Source organism: Hylobates moloch, unplaced genomic scaffold (assembly GCF_009828535.3).
Source record: "Hylobates moloch isolate HMO894 unplaced genomic scaffold, HMol_V3 SCAFFOLD_4, whole genome shotgun sequence".
Classification (NCBI taxonomy): domain Eukaryota; kingdom Metazoa; phylum Chordata; class Mammalia; order Primates; family Hylobatidae; genus Hylobates; species Hylobates moloch.
In genome coordinates, this window is record NW_026652279.1 from 88404421 (window position 1) to 88424395 (window position 19975).

The following is a 19975-nucleotide window of genomic DNA, read 5'->3' on the forward strand; positions in this document are numbered from 1 at the left end:
AAAAAATAAATTTAAGAAATTGTCGCAGCCAAAAGGAGCCTAAGGAAACATGATAACTAAATGTAAGGTGGTATCCTGGATAGAACCCTTGAACAGAGAGGGCATTTAGGTAAAAATGAAGGAAATTTGAATAATGAATAAGTTATGTAACTAATATATAACTGATATATAACTTAATGTTACATATTATGTTATTATAACTAATAAGTTATAACAAGTTAATGTTAATGTAACAATGTTAGGTAATTAGTTGTAACAATGTAAGAGGTTAGTAATAAGGGAAACCGTGTGTGTGTGTGTGTGTGTGTGTGTGTGTGTGTGTTACATGGGAACTCTACCATTTGCTCAATTTTTATGTGCATTTAAAACCATCCTAAAAATAGTCTAGTAATAGTAAATAAGTAAGGAGAGCAATGGAGTATAACCCCCTGAACAAAAGGAATCCATAAATTCATACTGATAGTGAATAAATAAATAAGTAGGGTTCTGCTGTATAGCAGCATTTGGATTGACAAATGTGGAAGGCTTGAAGGAGGTGGGAAAAAAAAAATCCCGACATTTATGGAATCTGAACCGTAAGGTAAAGTTTGATTAGGTGCAGGATATTTGCTTGGTCTCAAAGTATAACCTCACAGATTGCTTATTAGTTTTTGTTGTTGTTGTTGTTTGTTGTTTGTTTTTTTGTTTTTTTTTGTTTGAGATGGAGTCTGGCTCTTGTCACACAGGCTGGAATGCAATGGCCTGATCTCGACTCACTGCAACCTCTGCCTCCCGGGTTCAAGCGATTCTTCTGCCTCAGCCTCCCGAGTAGCTGGGATTACAGGTGCCTGCCACCATGCCCGGCTAATTTTTGTATTTTTAGTAGAGATGGGGTTTCATCATGTTTGCCAGGCTAGTCTCGAACTCCTGACCTCAGGTGATCCGCCCACCTCAGCCTCCCAAAGTGCTGAGATTACAGGCGTGAGCCACCGCGCCCGGCTGATTATTAGTTTTAAGGGGGAAAATATGCCATGGAGAAACAGGACAATACCTTGATGGGGTGACAAAGAATAATATTATTTTATAATGAGCATAGTGTGCCTGCGGATGTAACACACTGAGAACGCCACAACCTCACGTAAATGTGGTTGTTTCAAAGTAGGATGCATGACTTTAATTATGAGGAGACAAAGGTCGTAGTAGAAATCTGTATTTGAGATAGATTTTTCTTTGTAAGAAAATGGGTTGCTTTGGTGAACACTCTTGATTACAAGGCTGTTAGTTAAATAATCAAATGTATATATTCCAGACTGTAACTTTAACAACAAATGAAATTGTTTTCACGTTGGGGATGGAAAAGGGTACATATCTATAGAAAGAATTATTTAAATATGAAGAGATGTTAAGTTTTCCTTGCAAGGACCTGAAATTATGGGGGATGGGGAACCAATGGAGGGAGGAGGGGTTGGAGAGGTGGTGGGAAGAGAAAAGGAGCCCTCAGTTGAGGACTGCCAGTTGTTTCGTTTGTATTTATTTTTAATGCAACAAACACTTACACAGCGCTTATTCTTAACAGGAGCTCGCTGTTCTACGTGCTTTGCACATATTGACTCTTTTAATGGGAAAGCTCAGTGATTAGTCTGTATTTCCAAAAACAAAACAGCGACATGACACTAAACGATTTTGTTCATAAGTATTTTTATCTGTTACTGGGGACCTGCGCCGCAGTAATTCTTTCCTTCCACAGAAAAGCATGAGCCTAAAATTACGTCAGGTGGTCTTTCGTAGAAACGACCGGAATCCAAATTTGTGGTACCAACTGTGGAGTTCCGTTGGAAAAGTCAGCTGGTTCTTTGTCTTCTAGAAAGCTCTAAGAAGCATGCACTGAGAGCCGATTATACATCTATTTGGGGGCGCCAGGTTCTCAAATTCCTTTTTCCTTCGGGGATAAACGCCAGAGGAGGTCGCTGCTTTCTTTTAACGAAAGTTGGTGTTTTTAGATAACTTCCCTGCTCCAGATCTAGGAACTAATTCCGGTCTACTTTTGTTGCCAAATTAGTGCGTTTGTCACGCCATGGATTCTGGGAGACCTAGTCTCCATGCCGTGAGGTTTACGGAGCCGCTGTGAACGTCGGACTTCAATTCCCACAATGCCTGGCGCAAACGCCCAGTTTTGGCATGGGTAACCGAGAGGTGACCGCCATCTTGCGTACGGAGGTGAGGTTTGTTACCGCGATTCTGAGAGGTGGGCTTTTAGTCCCTCCAGACCTCGGCTTTAGTGCTGTGTCTCCGCTTTTCTTTCACCTTCACAGAGGTTCGTGTCTTCCTAAAAGAAGGTTTTATTGGGAGGTAAAGGTCAATGCGTAGGGGTGGAGTAAGGTGAGCAGACACCCCGTTTTAGGTGAGGGTGGGGCGGTGGTGGTGTTTTTCGCTTTCACTTCTTGACTGGACCCTTTAGATTAGCTGTAAACGTAGAAGCAAGCTCTGTGTGAACTTTTGCGCCTCAGAGACCTCCAGAATTCCTGGACAGGACCTGAGCATGTCTCCATTGGGACAAAAAAGCTGGGTGACGCACTTTTGCCCGGGTCGCTCACTCTGGAAGTCTGGAGGCATGGGGCTCGGATAGTGTATAGATCACGCTGTTTATTAACGCAACCCGGTTGCTTTTCTTCGGGACTTTTCTGACACATTTCGAATGAGGAAACGAGAAACCGAGAGGAGGCCTTTTGGCGTTCTCCGCAGTTGTCTTCCTCCAGCTCTGTGGCCTACTTGCATCATTCTGTAGTTCGCGTTTTTGTCCATTTCTTTTTCTCTCGTGTTAGGAACACCAGAGAGTGGCACAATGAAGAATTGGGTGGAATAGGCCTCTGGGTTGTACTTTGAGGTCCCAAAGGTATTTCAGGGGAAGCAATTCACCTCACCTCCCCCCGCCCCAAGACGGAGTCTCCGTCTGTCGCCCAGGCTGGAGCGCAGTGGCGCCATCTCGGCTCACCACAAGCTCCGCCCCCCTGGGTTCGAGTGATCCTCCCACGCAGCCTCCCGAGTAGCTGGGACCACAGGTGCGCGCCCCCGTGCCCGGCCAATTTATTGTTTTTTTGTTAAGAGACGGAGTTAGGCCATGTTGCCAGGCTGGTCTCGAACTCCTAAGCAGCAGTCCGCCCCCCTCAGCCTCCCAAGTGCTGGGATTACAGGCTTGAGCCACTCTGCCAGGCCTAAAGGGAAGCAAATTTTATTTTCATGATAGACTATTCAGAAAAGATGAAGGCTTTGAACTTTGGGAGTTACCAGATTTCTTTATTAAACAAATTTCCGTTATTATCATTGCAACTTAAGTTATCTCTTCCCGCCTTTTAAATGAACACACTACACCCATTTAGGAACCTCTTTTACACTAACTACTCACAGTAAAGGGTCTCCAAAGACTGGCACTTCAGTTAATCTAACATTTGGATGCTAAGGAGATTGGTTGTCTGAGGTTTGGGAGAGAATTGGAGCTATTTACTCTCAAAAACACAGTGGTTTTAAGTAAGGAAATGCTTAGGATGCAGTGTATCACAGCCAGTTTGAGTATGTGTTAATTTGGTGTTGGCGGTTTCAATCTCCTTTTAAATACACAATTGTGTATATCATAAAAATATATATTACTGATTCAACTTTACAGACATACTTACATCTTTTAGGTCTTCCAAATTCAGAAATGGATCGTTTAAAGTTGAGATATATATATATATATATATGTTTTTTTTTTTAAAAAGGATATTCAACGAGATCCCTCCCATAAACCACCATATTATGACTGTACTTAAATAATAAGTGGTTATAAAAGTGACTGGTATTTTGGGAAATTGTTACCATTAAATATATCACAAATTTAAATGTCTTTGTTTAATTTCTTGTTTTTGAACAAACATTTATTTAGATTTTTAATATTTTAGCTAGTAATTGTATGATTTATTTATTTCTCAGATGTCTTATGGTGAAATTGAAGGTAAATTCTTGGGACCTAGAGAAGAAGTAACGAGTGAACCACGCTGTAAAAAATTGAAGTCAACTACAGAGGCGTATGTTTTTCACAATCATAGTAATGCTGATTTTCACAGAATCCAAGAGAAAACTGGAAATGATTGGGTCCCTGTGACCATCATTGATGTCAGAGGACATAGTTATTTGCAGGAGAACAAAACCAAAACTACAGATTTGCATAGACCTTTGCATGATGAGATGCCTGATAATAGACCAGATGTTATTGAATCCATTGATTCACAGGTTTTACAGGAAGCACGTCCTCCATTAGTGTCCACAGACGATGAGATATATAGCACAAGTAAAGCATTTATAGGACCCATTTACAAACCCCCTGAGAAGAAGAAACGTAATGAAGGGAGGAATGAGGCAGGTGCTCTAAATGGTATAAATGACAGAGGAGGACAAAAAGAGAAACAGAAATTTAACTCTGAAAAATCAGAGATTGACAATGAATTATTCCAGTTTTACAAAGAAATTGAAGAGCTTGAAAAGGAAAAAGATGATTTTGAGAACAGTTGTAAAGAATCTGAACCTTCTCAGGAACAATTTATTCCATTTTATCAGGGTCATAATGGTCTCTTAAAACCTGATGAAGAAAAGAAAGATCTTAGTAATAAAGCTATTCCATCACATTGTGATTATCAACAGAACTTGGGGAAGGAGCCAGACAAATATCCCTGCAATGGACAAGTAATACCTACATTTTGTGACACTTCATTTACTTCTTTCAGGCCTGAATGGCAGTCAGTACATCCTTTTATAGTGCCCTATGGTCCCCCTCTTCCCAGTTTGAACTATCATTTAAACATTCAAAGATTCAGTGCTCCACCAAATCCACCATCAAATATTTTCCAAGCCCAAGGTGACTCTCAGATACAAAATGGATATTATGTAAATAATGGTCATGTTAACTGGAATTGCATGACTTTTGATCAGAACAATGAATATACTGAGTGTAGTGACAACAGGAGTAGTGTTCATCCCTCTGGAAATGGCTGCAGTATGCAAGATCGATATGTGAGTAATGGTTTCTGTGAAGTCAGAGAAAGATGCTGGAAAGATCATTGTATGGACAAGCATAGTGGAACAGACAGGTTTGGGAACCAGCAGTTTCAAGAGGAAAACTTAAATAAATTGCAGAAGTTACTTATTCTTTTAAGAGGTCTGCCTGGTTCTGGGAAAACAACATTGTCTCGGTAAGTAAAGGATACCAACTGAATACTTGGTAATTCATTATTTAAAAATTATAAATGATATTTGTCGCCGGCTGCAGTGACTCATGCATGTAATCCCAACACTTTGGGAGGCCAAGGTGGACCAGTCACTTGAGCTCAGGAGTTTGAGACCAGCCTGGGCAACATAGTGAGACTCTGTCTCTAAAAAATGAAATAAAAATGTTAAAACTATAATGATACTTGTAATCACTGACAAATGCTTTTATGTTTCTAGTAGAAGAAAATCTTTAATTTGCTATACTTGAGAATAGCATCTGACAGTGTAACTATTTAAAAATATTTTCTGATAGAAGAAAGGAGAATTGGCATATATGTTTATATTTAGATTCTGCTAAGGGCTTTAAAAATAGATAACACTATGTATAATTATGGCAGTGATGAAAGCAAATGCTACTTGAGAACTGTCCTGGCCTACCCTTTTGAGTCAGCTATTCAAGAAAAGTTGGACTCAGTGTTAGAAAATTTGAGTTTTTCAAGTTCAGCTGGAGGTGAGAAAAAGAGAAAATTTGGGTATTGACCCAGTTATTTCACTTTTTCACCTTGGGCAAGTTTTGCTGTCTGTTAATGGAATAAATGATACTTACTTTTTCTGGAATTGGGAATCAAATGAGATAACCCAAGGAAAGGAATTTTGAATGTGTTGAGCACTGTGCCATGTTCATACCATTGATTGGCAGAAGGAACCCTTTTATGATTTCTTAAAATTCAGGAGTTTGAAGTGAGTAATACCTGAATTGGCATTAGAACTGGTGGTGGTTTATTGTATTACAAGATATTTCAAATCCTTTTTTTTTTTTTGCTTACATTTTTAAACTATTGATGCACTTGAATATGTTTATGCAGTTGTGAAAAAATAGTGTAAAGAAAGCAGTACAAATTATCTTGAGTTTATATAAGATGATTGAAGATTTGTGCTGGACAAGGAGAAAAAGAAAATTTTTTGGTATGTTTGGGTGAGGATGGAGAGGTCCAAGAAACCATTCTGCAAATGTTTTATATTTACTAACAAGGCAATCTAAACCTAAATAAACATTTTTTTCAGAGAAAAGACACTAGAGAAAGATTTAATTTGTGATATTTCAAGCTAGATTATAAACTGATCTTTGTGAATGAATTAATTCATTCCAGAATTAAATTTTGGTCTTTGTATTTTGATTCCTTTTACTTTAGTGAGGATTTTGTAGAGAAGATGAAATTTCACTTCTGTAATAATAGAAGTTAGGAGTGAGGTCTCACAAACATGGGCTGTCTTCTAGATTTAGGGTATACCATCAGAGAAAATAAATAATTGAAATTTGAAAACTGGATGAAAGAGTCTGCTAGTTGGGACCACTTGACCAAGAGTGGGTATAGAAGAAACCTAAGGAAGAGAAGTTAGATTTGAGAAAACATATTGGAGTATGTTGAAATTAAAGATGAATAAAGTAGTGGAAATTCGATAGAATTTAAAGGAGACATTGTAGTGGGAGATGGTAGAGGTGATTAGATATAATATGTATATTTATTTGAAGAATAGATATATAAGAATGAAAGTTGTATGTAGTACCAACAAGTACCATTCATATTATGATTCACAATTTACAGAGTATTTTCATATATAAAAATCTTGTGCGATGGGTTGTTTTTTCATTTTATAGAAGGAGCAGAGGCTAAAGGAAGTTGAGGTTAAGTGATTTAGAAGTTACAGAAACTAGTAAGAGCTCAAACTAGCAATAAAATTATAGTATGTTTTTCCTTTGCCTTCACTATGATGCTTAATGGTTGTGTAGTCTTATACGTGACTCTTCAAGGAGCCTGGTCTGTACTTCTTTAGGTCAGCGCTTTTTGAGTGAACTGGTGTTGGTTATTTGGAATTAGATATAAAGTCATATATTCTTAGGTGAGGAATGGCTTAATATAGGAGTTCACATTCAAAACAAGCTTTAACAAAATAATAGAGTGAAAATTTACCAATTTTAGATCAGAGTTGAGCTGATTTGGAGGACCAAACTAAAAGAGTGGCTGGGCACGATGGCTCACACCTGAAAACCCAGCACTTTGGGAGGCCAAGGCAGGCAGGTTGCTTGAGTCTAGGAGTTCAAGACCAGCCTGGGTAACCTGGGTATCCCAGCTACTTGGGAGGCTGAGCCGCCAAGGCTATAGTGAGCCGTGATCGTGCCATTGCATTCTGGCCTGTGTGACAGATTGAGACCCTGTCTCAAAAAAAAAAAAAAATTAGTAATGTTTATGTTTGGTATGTGGTAATGAGTGTAGGCAGTTGGATAGAATTCATATTCTTTGGAGGTAGTGTTCAAGTCCTCTTCTTACTTAATTTAGTCTTTGCCCACATCTCAATCAGCATGTCTTTAACATTGTAAGTATTCAAGATGTCTGATGATATTCTCAGAGAGAGACAGTAGGCCATAATAGCCTTGGCCATAGTTTTGGCCCATAGAGTGTTTATGGGTAGGTTAGCCCAATAAAGATGTCACTTTTCCCCCTAATTGATTTATAAATTCAGTGAAACTTTAACCAAAATCCCAAAGGAATTTTTGTATGAATTTGAGAAGCTTATAAAGTTTGTTTGGTATGTAACTATAACAAGGACAGTTTAAAAAAACGAGACTTACCCCACCAGCTATTAAAATTTAGAAACTACTATAATTAAAACTTTGCAATTATTAGCAAAAGAACAAATAGATAAAATTAGAGAACTCAGGAACAGGCTAGGTGTGGTGGCTTACACCTGTAATCCCAGCACTTTGGGAGGCTGAGGTGGGGAGCATCACTTGAGGCCAGAAGTTTGAGATCAGTTTGGGCAACATAGACCCTGTCTCTATTTAAAAAAAAAAAAAAAAAAAAGGTCAGGTGCCAGTGGCTCACCCCTGTGATCCCAGCACTTTGGGAGGCTGAGGCGGGTGGATCACGAGGTCAAGAGATCGAGACCATCCTGGCCAACATTGTGAAACCCCATCTCTACTAAAAATACAAAAATTAGCTGGGCACGGTGGCATGTGCCTGTAGTCGCAGCTATTCGGGAGGCCGAGGCAGGAGAATTGCTTGAACCCGGGAGGCGGAGGTTGCAGTGAGCCGAGATCACACCACTGCACTCCAGCCTGGGCGACAGTGCAAGACTCTCTTAAAAAAAAAAAAAAAGAGAATCCAGAAACATACCTACATATAAAAGAATTTAATATTTGATGAAATGACATTTTGTATTAGTAGGGCAAAATATTCAATACATGGTAATAGGATATTTGATTGTCAGTCTGGAAAAATATTTAAAGCCCCTGTCTTAAATCATTCACAAAAATAACTTCTAGATGGATAAAGGACTAAGAGTAAAAACAAAACCAACAAGGAAACTGGAAGAAAATAGAGGTTTTTAAAAGTAATTTGAGAGAATGAGTAAAACAGTGGGATCTTTCTTACCCCGTAATAAATAAAAAGTGAGGGAATTTAAGAAATTAGTTTTTTGTTGTTGTCATCTGTTTTACAGATTATTGTGGATATTTGCAATGGTAGGCTGAATAATGTCCCCCTCCAAATATACTCATGTTTTAATCCCTAAAACCTGTGCATATGTTGCCTTAGATGGTAAATTGGATTTTGCAAATTTGATTAAGGATCTTGCAATGGGGAGGCTGTCCTGGATAACTGGATTGGCCCAGTGTGATCACAAAGGTTCTTAATAAGAGGGAGGCAGGAGGAATTAGTCAGAGAAGGGTTAAGGCCAAAAGCAAAGGTCAAGAGAGAAGATGCTGCACTGCTGGTTTTGAAGATGATGGAACATCCCATAAGCCCAGGTGTGCAGCTAACCTTTAGAAGCTGGAAAAGGCAAGGAAACATATTCCGTAGAGCTTCCAGAAGGAACACAGGTCTGCACACACTTTGTTTTTAGCTCAGTGAAACTTGATTTTGGATTACTGACCTTCAGAACTGTAAGATAAATTCCTGTTGTTTTTAAGTTTGTGATGTTATAGAAGTTACAGAAACGAATATACTTACCGTAGTTTAGAGAGAGACGGGAGGAGACTTTTTTTTTCTCCCTTCTTTTGAAGGAGGTAAGTCTCCTTAACTCCAGAGGAAAGACTTACCTTTCTTCATGTAGGTCCCTTTATTCTTAATTCAGGGAGTGTTGAGAGATTGAAGTACCCCAGTAAAGTAGTCTCAGGATAGGAAGTATATAAAGGCACTCAGTAGATAAGGAGAAAAAGGGTTCATGATATGTCAGTTTTACTTAGATTTTGTATTTTTTTTTGAAAATCACTTGTAAATGCACATGAAAGTATTAAAATAATGCTCAGTTCTTAGAAATTTAAAAACCAAACCATGAAAATGGACTGTCTTGTAGGCCTTGTTTTGGGAACAGGTTCTCTTGGTTTACTTGTTTCTTAAGTGAGAAATTATAAGTATAGAGTACATTGATTACTCAAGGCCGTGTAACAGGTTACCCTAAAACTTAGTTGTTCAAAGCAACAAACATATATTGCCTCGTAGTTTCTGTAGGTCTGGACTCTGGTTATAGTTACCTGGGTGCCTTTGGTTCAGTGTAAGAATGCTGTGATCAAGATGTTGGCTAGGACTGTTTCTGGTCTGAAGGCTTGATTTGGGAAGGATCTGGTTCTAAGAGCTCTCTCAAGATTGTTGACAGGACTGAGTTCCTTGTGAGCTATGTTGGATTGAAGACTTCAGTTCCTTGCTGGCTGGAGACTGGAGGCTTCTCTCATTTCTTTGCTACTTGGCCTCTGTCCATTCACAAGACAGCTGATTTCTTTCAAAGTGAGAGAGAAAGCATGCAAGCTCAAGTCTAAGACAGAAGCTATTTTTTTTTTTTAGTAATCTCCGAAGTGACATCCCATCACCTGTATCATATTCTATTCCTTAGAAGCTGGGGACTAAATCCAAGCATACTGCAGGATAAGAGGATGCAAGGTTGTGAGTACCAGGAGGCAGGGATCATTGGAGGCCATTGGTTTTGGGGTCAAGGAGGTGCTTTATCTTAGCTCTCCCACTACCATCTAACTTGCCAAAATTATTTCTTCTCCTGGATTAGTTTATTATCAAATTGGCAGGCTTTTATGAGGATTAAATGAGGTCATAGATTTATGTAAAATGTTTGACATAAAATAGGCTCTCAAAAAGATAGCTATTGTTTTGAAAAAATAGAAATCAAGTGGCCACTGAGCCCAGATTTGATTTTTTAAAATTAGATGTTTGACTTACTCACATTTCTAAATTTTGACATTCTGAGAATCCATTTTAGTACCTGACTTGAGAGTTCTGATGGAGTCTAAGAATTTTGAAAATACTGATGTTCTTAAATAATTTATTTTTGCTTTAGAGGCTTGATATGACATTCAGATATTCCTAGATTCATATAGGTGTTTTTTTAGTCCATAAAATAAAGCTTCATGGTTTGAAGTAATTCAGGGAATTTGAAAAAGATGTATGAACAGTCTATGCTACCTGGGAGGAAAAGTCTTTTCAGGTTAAACTTATTTACTATAGTTATGATTTATATATTTAAGAAAATGTTCTTTATAGAGATTTGTAATGTTGACTTGTTTTAATGATATAAATTGGTTTATTGCTCCCTCACCTTTTATTTTGAGAAAATTTAAACTATTTTTTAGACACAAAAAATTTGATTGTCATGTAGAATGATATTATTAACATCTTAAAAATCACCTGTGCCGGGCACGGTGGCTCACGTCTGTAATCCTAGCACTTTGGGAGGCTGAGGTGGGAGGATCACCTGAGGTCAGGAGTTCAAGACCAGCCTGGCCAACATGGTGAAAACCCATCTCTAATAAAAATACAAAAATTGGCCGGGCGTGGTGGCACGTGCCTGTAGTCACAGCTACTCAGGAGGCTGAGGCAGGAGAACCGCTTGAACTTGGGGGGCGGAGGTTGCAGTGAGCCGAGATCGTGCCACCGCACTCCAGCCTGGGCAATAGAGTGGGACTCTTGTCTAAAAAAAATAAATAAATAAATAAAAGAAATGACCTGCTAATAAAGTAATAGAATGGAAAAAACAAAACAAAACAAAAAAACAAAAAGGAAGCATAGAGTATCTAGAAAAGGTGTTATCTGGATTTCTGGTACTGTTGAATGTAATTAGATATCACATGATCAGTTACAATCAAAATCTCTTTTTGGGTGATTGAGTTTTGCTTTAGAATGCTAATATCATGGCATTTTCATATTCTAGGTTATCTGTATAAGCAGTAAGATGCCAAATATGTCAGATACACAATGTTTTGGATAAATCATGGCTGCTTGAAAAAGAAATCCAACTCCAGTCCCCCAAAAAGCAAACACACAACCCAACCCATTAATTTTCATTTGGTTTGTCTGAAGTGATTTGGACTGTAATTCTGTAAGTGGAAATAGAGGTTTGTGCAAAAGTAATCGCAGTTTTTAATTGGCATTTTAATGGTGAAAACTGCAATTACTTTCACACCAACCTATACATACTTAAATGGTTTTATTTTGATACAAGTGATTTTTTTTTTTTTTTTTTTTTTTTTGAGACAGAGTCTTGCTTTGTCACCTAGGCTGGAGTACAGTGGCACACTCTCGGCTCACTGCAACCTCCACCTCCCCGGTTCAAGCGATTCTCCTGCCTCAGCCTCCCAAGTAGCTGGGACTACAGGCATGCACCACCATGCCCGGCTAATTTTTTGTATTTTTAGTAGAGACGGGGTTTCACCATGTTAGCCAGGATGGTCTCGATCTCCTGACCTCGTGATCCGCCCGCCTCGGCCTCCCAAAGTGCTGGGATTACAGGCGTGAGCCACCACACCCGGCCTTATTTTTATAAAATACACCACTGACCCACCATATTTGTTGATTCCACGTCAGTGAATTCAACGAACTTTGGACTGAAAGTATTTGAGAAAAAATCTTGCATCTGTATTGAAATGTACAGACTTTTTTCCTTGTTATTTCCTAAACAATACAGTATAACAACGATTTACATAGTATTCACATTGTAGAGTATTAGGTATTACAAGTAATCTAGAGATGAGTTAAAGTGTATGGTAGGATGTGCATAGTTTATATGCAAACAGCCATTTTTATATCAAGGGCTTGAGCAGCAAGTGTGGTCTGGGAACCAATCTCCCATGGATATTGAGGGAGAACTGTATATGATACCATTATAAGCTGAGGGTTGGAGAGATGACACTTGTCATCTTAATAGTTGAAACCCTTCCTACTACTTTTTTAGTGAGAAGTAAGTAAGCTTGAATCATTCCAGGCCAATATTCTTTTACTCTCAATTCCTTCTATTAATACCACCTTGCATCCCACCAATCCCCTCAAAATTATACAGTGATGTCCAAATGCCTAGGTTCAAGGAGAGGAGAGAAACAACAAAATACTCTCGTTGTTGCTCTTGGATCCAAGTCATTATCTTGCTGCATTTTCCCTATCATAGCACACTCCCAATTTCTTTCATGAGTCATTGGTAATGAGAGTTCTGAGTACTTGTTAGTCTTGCTATGCTTGTCAATTTAAGGCAGTATCATTTTCAAAACAAAGCTTGATTATCATTGACCTGAACTGAGAGTTTATTTTTTATTTAGTGTTTAATAATTTCATTTAGCGACTTAAGTTCTTAAAAATTTAAAGTTTGATTATACTTTGGAGGATCACAGATTGTTCCATAACCTTAAGCCTCCAACTATTTCTGACTTTCACTAGAGGATCATATATGCTTCATGGAAATGAGTTTATTAAAGCTGTCTAGAGTCACATATGGTTTTTTCCAAATGAATTGCTTGCTTAGGCTTACTTGCTTTTTAGGTTACCTGTTGCACTAGATTGAGGCAAATAAAAATATACTAAAGTGAAAACATGGATAATAGTTGATATAATTTTGAGATTGGGTAAATAATGTTTTAAAAAGTTGCAATACAAATGCTGCTTCAAAAAGTTTTTGTTATGGCCAGGCATGGTGGCTCATGCCTGTAATCCCAGCACTTTGGGGGGCCGAGGCAGGTGGATCCAAGAGGTCAGGAGTTCAACACCAGCCTGACCAACATGGTGAAACCCTGTCTGTACTAAAAATGCAAAAATTAGCCGGGCATGGTGGCACATGCTTGTATCCCAGCTACTCAGGAGGCTGAGGCAGGAGAATCACTTGAACCTGGGAGGTGGAGGTTGCAGTGAGCCAAGATCGCGCCACTGCACTCCAGCCTGGGCGACAGAGTGAGACTCCATCTAAAAAAAAAAAAAAAGAGTTTTTGTTAGCATCTGTAATTGTGTAGATTTAAGTGTAAAGTGATTTGAAATCTGAAATCTTTGTAAGATTATTCAACTCTTGTGCTGGTCGGTTCGTAATATACTTTCAGGTAAGTATCAGAAATCCATTTAATAACCTTTCCTGTGTGATTTATTTCAGTTGGTTATATTTATTTCTGATGGTTTATTTCTGATGGTTATAGATTTTGTAAATGGCACCTTTATGATTTCTTTTATTAACAGAACTCTGCTTGGTCAGAATCGTGATGGCATTGTGTTCAGCACTGATGACTATTTTCACCATCAAGATGGGTACAGGTATAATGTTAATCAACTTGGTGATGCCCATGACTGGAACCAGAACAGAGGTTTGTTTTGGGCTAAGTGTCCCGGGATAGAATATTTGGCTAGGAGTCAAAAGACCTAGATTTTATTCTCAACTTAGGTTTTTACCAGCTGAATGACTTTAGGCAAGCTGTTTAAATACCTTTGAGACCTAATTTCTTTATCTGTTAGAGGTGGTGATAATTATACTTGCCCTACCTGATCAAGGTTTCTGTGAAAAGCAGAGAATTTAGATAAAACGCTTTGTAAACTGTAAATAGTTTATCAGTATAAGCTGGTAAAATAATAGCAGCATCGGATATTTTAAGAGGCTTTATTTTATACTTGATGAGTAAATTCAGAGAACTTTGAATCTGCACCATTATTATGTAGTCCCAAAGTTATTTCCCCTTGAATAATGCTAATGTTTTCCAAGGCTTAATATACTGGTTGTGAATATTAAAAGTTTTTCTCATTGATATTGCTCTACAAGAAACTTAATACATTTTTTAATGGACATGGGTCAATTTCTGTTTATCATTAATAGGGGTTCTTAACCTGGGCTACACTTTTGAATTTCTTGGGGAGTTTAAAAAAAACGAAAAAAAAAAAAAAAAAACCAGACCAAAAAAAAGTGTGCCTGGCTTCAGCCTTAGATATTTTGGTTTAATTGATCTGGGGTGGGGCCTAAACATTGATACTTTCTGTTTTGAAAGTTCTCCAGATGATTCTGATGTATAGTTAGAATTGAAAACTGTTGATCTGAACTATAAGTAAATACATACACTATGTTATTTTTAAAGAATGGATTGATGATTAAACAAATAGCTTTTATTATGAAAAATTTTAAACAGATTAAAGAGACTGTAATGAACCTCATAGACCCATCACCCAGAATTATCAGGTATTAAGATTTTGGTATATGGGCTTTTATCTTTTTGTTTTTACCCCTTTCTCTTTTTAAAGCAAATTCTAGACATCATACTTTATACATTTCAAATTAACTTTTTTACTTAATCACATCTTTCACTTCAGTGCCGTTATCACACGTTTAAAAACATATCAGTTCCTTCAGATCATGTAACCCAGTGTGTAATTGAATTTCCTCTGTTCTAAAAAATCTCTTCAGTTATTTTGTTTGAATTGGGATCCAAACAAAGTCCTCAAAATGCATTTTGTTTTATTTAAGTTAATCCATAGCATGTTCCCTCTTTTAACCCTCATACCATTAACTTGTTGCAGAAACTAGGTTGTTTGTCCTGTAGAGTGTTCCACATGCTGTAGTTGTCTATTTGCTTCTTGATGTTACCCATTTAACTTGCTCCTCTTCTTTGTTTTCTGTGAATGGAAATTAGATTAGAGGCTTGATTAGGTTCAACTTTTTTTTTTTTTTTTTTTTTTTTGGCAAGCAGATATTTGGTTGTCCTATTCTTAGTAATGGTGAGCTTAATCAGTAGCTGCACAGGGACAACCTCTTCCTTCCGTCTGCTATCAAGTTCCCTATTAACCTTATATCTGATGGTTTTATCCAATAATAAATTGTTTCCTGAGTCAGTTATTTCATTCAGAATTGCAAAGTGGTGATTTTTAGTTTAGTTATTCCTTCCATGTTTAATAGAATTCTTCTGTAATGAAGAACTTCTCTCAAAGCTGCAAACTAGGGTTGTCCTAAAGTATAATATATACAAGAAAAATAGTAATGCTTTTCTATTTCAGTAAGGAATTTCAGTGAGGATGTTTGTGTGTGTTTTAGAGGTGGGGTGTTGCTTTGTTGCCCAGGCTAGAGTGTAGTGACACAATCATAGCTCAGTGCAGCCTCGAATTCCTGGGCTCAAGGGATCCTCTTGCCTCAGCCTCCTGAGTAACTAGTACTACAGGCAAGTAGCTGGGACTACCTATGTGTACCAGCACACCCAGCTATTTTTTAAAAAAACTTTGTAGAATTTTGAATGAGCCACAGTGCCTGGCTGAGGATGGTTTTGAGTTAAAAGTTTTACGCTGTTACAATTTATAGTTTCACAAGAATGTTTAAACATCAGATAAGTTTGATCATAAGACTGTTTCCTAGTATTTATTTTATAACTCTCTAGAATTTCTCCAAATATATTAGAGGGTGGCATAGCAGTCTAAAAAAATATTAATTTTTTTATTTTTTTAATGCCATAGAACATTTTTGCTCAAATCAAATAATGATGGTATTGCAATTCTGAAAATGTTTGGAGTTACCGGCCTAAAGGTAAGGGGAGCAAGATTAGTTGATAAGTTGAATGAATAGACAGGGCAGAGCCAGTATACCTTTGGTGAACTAGGAAGTTTATTTGTGTGGGACATTTTTTTTCTCTTTGCAGTACTAGCATAGCTGGGTGCAGTGGCTCATGCCTATAATCCCAGCACTTTGAGAGGCCGAGGCAGGCAGATCACTTGAGCCCAGGAGTTAGAGACCAGCCTGGGCAACATGAGGAAACCCCATCTCTACAAAAAGTAGGAAAATTAGCCAGGCGTGGTGGTGCACACCTGTAGTCTAAGCTACTTGGGAGGCTGAGATAGGAGGATTGCTTGAGGCAGGGAGGTCAAGGCTGCAGTGAGCTGAGATCATGCTACTGCACTCCAGCCTGAGTGACAGGGCAAGATTCTGTCTCAACAAACAAACAAACAAACTAGTACAGAATATTTCATTAAAATGTTTATGTCATTTGAATTATGTTAATTATACTTGCTAAATGGAATAATGGTATCTTATTATTAAAATGGAATAATAAATATGGACTTGAATATCTTTAAATGCTATGTACCATTCTATGAAAATCTGTCTGCTTCATGTTTATTATTGAAATAATCTAAATTAATTTTAGAACACCTAAAAATCGAAAATATCTCCAAAGTGTCGTTCTTCTCTTTCTTACAGTATGATAGTTCATTTGTTTAAGAAAACTATTCCCATTTTTGGGTATTCAAATATGTTTTTTCTCAGGAGCTCTTTTTTCGTGGAATGTACTAGACTGTGGTATTGGATGATAATGGAAAGAAGATAATCTCCCCATTCCTAAAATCAGAAATTTATTTGGTCAATAAAAGCTTCTTTTCTGGAACACAACTCCTTGGATGTGTGAGCCTATCAGACATTAGGAGAATAATTTTAATAAGGTTTTGAATGGAAGATTTGATCACTATGATTAGAGACAGAGCAGTGGGAGATGATAGTGTCTTGGTGCTAGCACCAAGCTAGCACTAATAGATGATGGCACCTATTTATGACCCAAATTCTAAATTTCTTTTGGTATTTAGAGACATCTCCCAAATATGTATTTCCCCATAGTGATTATTCTAACTGACCTTTAGCATTCTGTCTGTCCTAGACATCTGTATAAATGTTTTCATTCTGTTGAACTTAGTGGTTTGAATTCTAACTCCTGAGAAAATTTCCACGTCTTTGCATTTTGCTTCAGCCTTTTTTTCCCCATAGTGTATTGGGGAACAAGAGGTGTTTGTTTACATGAGTAGGTTCTTTAGTGGTTATTTGTGAGATATTGGTGCACCCATCACCCAAGCAGTATACACTGCACCCTATTTGTAGTCTTTTATCCCTCACTCCCTTCCCACCGTTTCCCCCTGAGTCTCCAGAGTTGCGTCATTCTTATGCCTTTGGATCCTCATAGCTTAGCTCCCACTTATGAGTGAGAACATATGATATTTGGTTTTGCTTCAGCCTTTTAATTTTTTTTTTTTTTTTTTGAGACAGAGTCTTGCTCTGTCACCCAGGCTGGAGTGCAGTGGTGCGATCTTGGCTCACTGCAACCTCCACCTCCCGGGTTTAAGCAGTTCTCTTGCTCAGCCTCTGGAGTAGCTGGGATTACAGGCGCCTGCCACCATGCCCAGCTAATTTTTATATTTTGAGTAGAGATGGGTTTTCACCATCTTGGCCATGGTGGTCTTGAACTGCTGACCTTGTGATCCACCCGCCTCGGCCTCCCTAAGTACTAGGATTACAGGTGTGAGCTACCGTGCCCGGCCTTTTTTTTTTTTTTTTTTTTTGAGACGGAGTCTCACTCTTTGCCCAGGCTGGAGTGCTGTGGCGTGATCTTGGCTCACAGCAACCTCCACTTCACAAGGTTCAAGCAATTCTCGTGCCTCAGCCTCCCAAGTAGCTGGGACTACAGGCACATACCATCACGCCTGGCTAATTTTTTTATTTTTAGTAGAGATGAGGTTTTGCCATTTTGGCCAGGGTGGTATTGAATTCCTGACCTCTGGTGATCCACCTGCTTTGGCCTTCCAAAGTGCTGGGATTATAGACGCGAGCCACTGCACCTGGCCTTAGTTTTTAAAATTTATCAAGGGTTCTTAATTATTTTTCTTGTCTGGTATATCTCAGAGATATACATACTCCTGTCATTAACAGTGGCTTCTTGTGACAGTGATTCTTTTTTTTTTTTGAGTTGGAGTCTTGCTCTGTCGACCAGGTTGGAACGCAGTGGCACGATGTTGGCTTACTGCAACCTCTGCCTCCAGGGTTCAAGAGCTTCTTTGGCCCCAGCCTCCCAAGTAGCTGGGACTATAGGCACATACCACCACGCCCGGCTAATTTTTGTATTTTTAGTAGAGACGGGGTTTCACCGTGTTGGCCAGGTTGGTCTCGAACTCCTGACCTCGTGATCCACCCGCCTTGGCCTCCCAAAGTGCTGGGATTATAGGTGTGAGCTACCACGCCCAGCCTTGTGACAGTGATTCTTATCTCATGGTGCAAAAGATGGCATTTGGATGGGAGATAATAGTTCAGAAAAGTTCCATTCTACTGCAACTCCCAATTTGAGGACCATAGTTCTAAGAAATATCCGCAGAGTCAGTTGACTATGATTTTTAGCTACTTGGTATCTAAAGTTTTGCTAGTAAGTAATGACTCAAATCTATAACTTTTCAAAAACATAAGCCTTACTTCAAAAGCATTATTTGTACATTGTAGAAAATTAGAAAATACAGATAATCATCTGCAATAACTTTCCCAAAAAGAAAATATAGATAAAATATTAAATGAAAATATTCTTACCACCTACAGGTGCCACTTTTAATATCTCCATAAGTCTTCCCCAGCTCTATCTTTTGACCTAAATAGGATCATATTTAACTATTGTCTTGTAACTTGCCATTTTCATTTAATAATCTCCATCGTTCCGTGTCAAAATAATTTTTCACCTCTTCTCTTACTTAGTCTATATTCAGATGTAAATTGTTCATCTCTTATATTTCCCGTAAGTGAAAGTTAGTCCTAGACTTGAAAGCTTTATTAGCTGTAAGTTCAGCAAAATGCCTTTCAGAGCCAGTTTGTCAAAGCCAGCATCCAGTCTGGAGAATACACCTGGCATATGGTTGTGTCCTTTAATTCCGTTTCAATCTAGTGGAGTTCTTTTTTTCATGACACTGACTGAAGAGATTGCACAGTTTTGGTTTTAAGTACAGAGACGTAGTACATTTCTTTATAATAAATGTTTAACTTTTGTGTATTTTAACCTAATTTGTTTTTTTATTTTTAAATTTATATTTTATTTCAGCAAAACAAGCTATCGATCAGGGAAGATCTCCAGTTATAATAGATAACACTAATATACAAGCTTGGGAAATGAAGCCATATGTGGAAGTGGTAAATATGAAATATGAGAAAGTTTTTATTTTTTATTCTTGTCAATTTTTTCACATTCTAAAATTTTGGCTAGTTGGATCTTGATTATTAAAACATTTGTCCTTTGTTTTCTAAAGAGGTTTGTTGGTTTGCTTAGTTTTTTAAAAAATTGTGAATACTGTTTTCTAAGGAACATGTTCATCTTGTTAATTTTTGTTTGTTTTTTTGAGACGGAGTCTTGCTCTGTCACCCAGGCTGGAGTGCAGTGGCACCATCTTGGCTCACTGCAAGCTCCGCCTCCCCAGTTCAAGCGATTCTCCTGCCTCAGCCCCCTGAGTAGCTGAAATTATAGGTGCCTGCATGCATGTCCAGCTAATTTTTGTATTTTTAGTAGAGACAGGGTTTCACCATGTTAGCCAGGCTGGTCTCGAACTCCTGAGCTCAGGCAATCTGCCCTCCTCAGCCTCCCAAAGTGCTGGGATTACAGGCATGAGCCACTGTGCCCAGCCTCATATTGTTTTGACTTTCCTTAAGAATAGTAATCTTAAGGAATTACTATTCCTTGAGA

At 38.1% G+C, this 19975-nt stretch overlaps 1 protein-coding gene across 23 annotated transcripts in view; it reads left to right on the forward strand.

Annotated features, from left to right (window-relative positions):
* Window positions 1–1878: 1878 nt before the first annotated feature.
* The window catches only part of N4BP2L2 (NEDD4 binding protein 2 like 2), a 115817-nt gene continuing 97720 nt past the window's right edge, over window positions 1879–19975 (forward strand). For 3 of the 23 annotated variants that reach the window (XR_009213191.1, XR_009213192.1, XR_009213193.1), the window contains exons 1-3: window positions 1998–2196; window positions 3946–5201; window positions 13713–13837. Coding sequence is in view for 19 of the 23 variants with exons in the window: in XM_058437678.1 (XP_058293661.1) it covers window positions 2158–2196; window positions 3946–5201; window positions 13713–13837; window positions 19340–19428 (1509 nt within the window). In the remaining 4 variants the exon portion in view is untranslated. Of the gene's footprint in view, window positions 2359–3945; window positions 5202–13712; window positions 13838–19339; window positions 19429–19975 lie in introns of those variants that run through there. The other 20 variants (XM_058437679.1, XM_032150512.2, XM_058437692.1 and 17 more) reach the window with 13 other exon arrangements.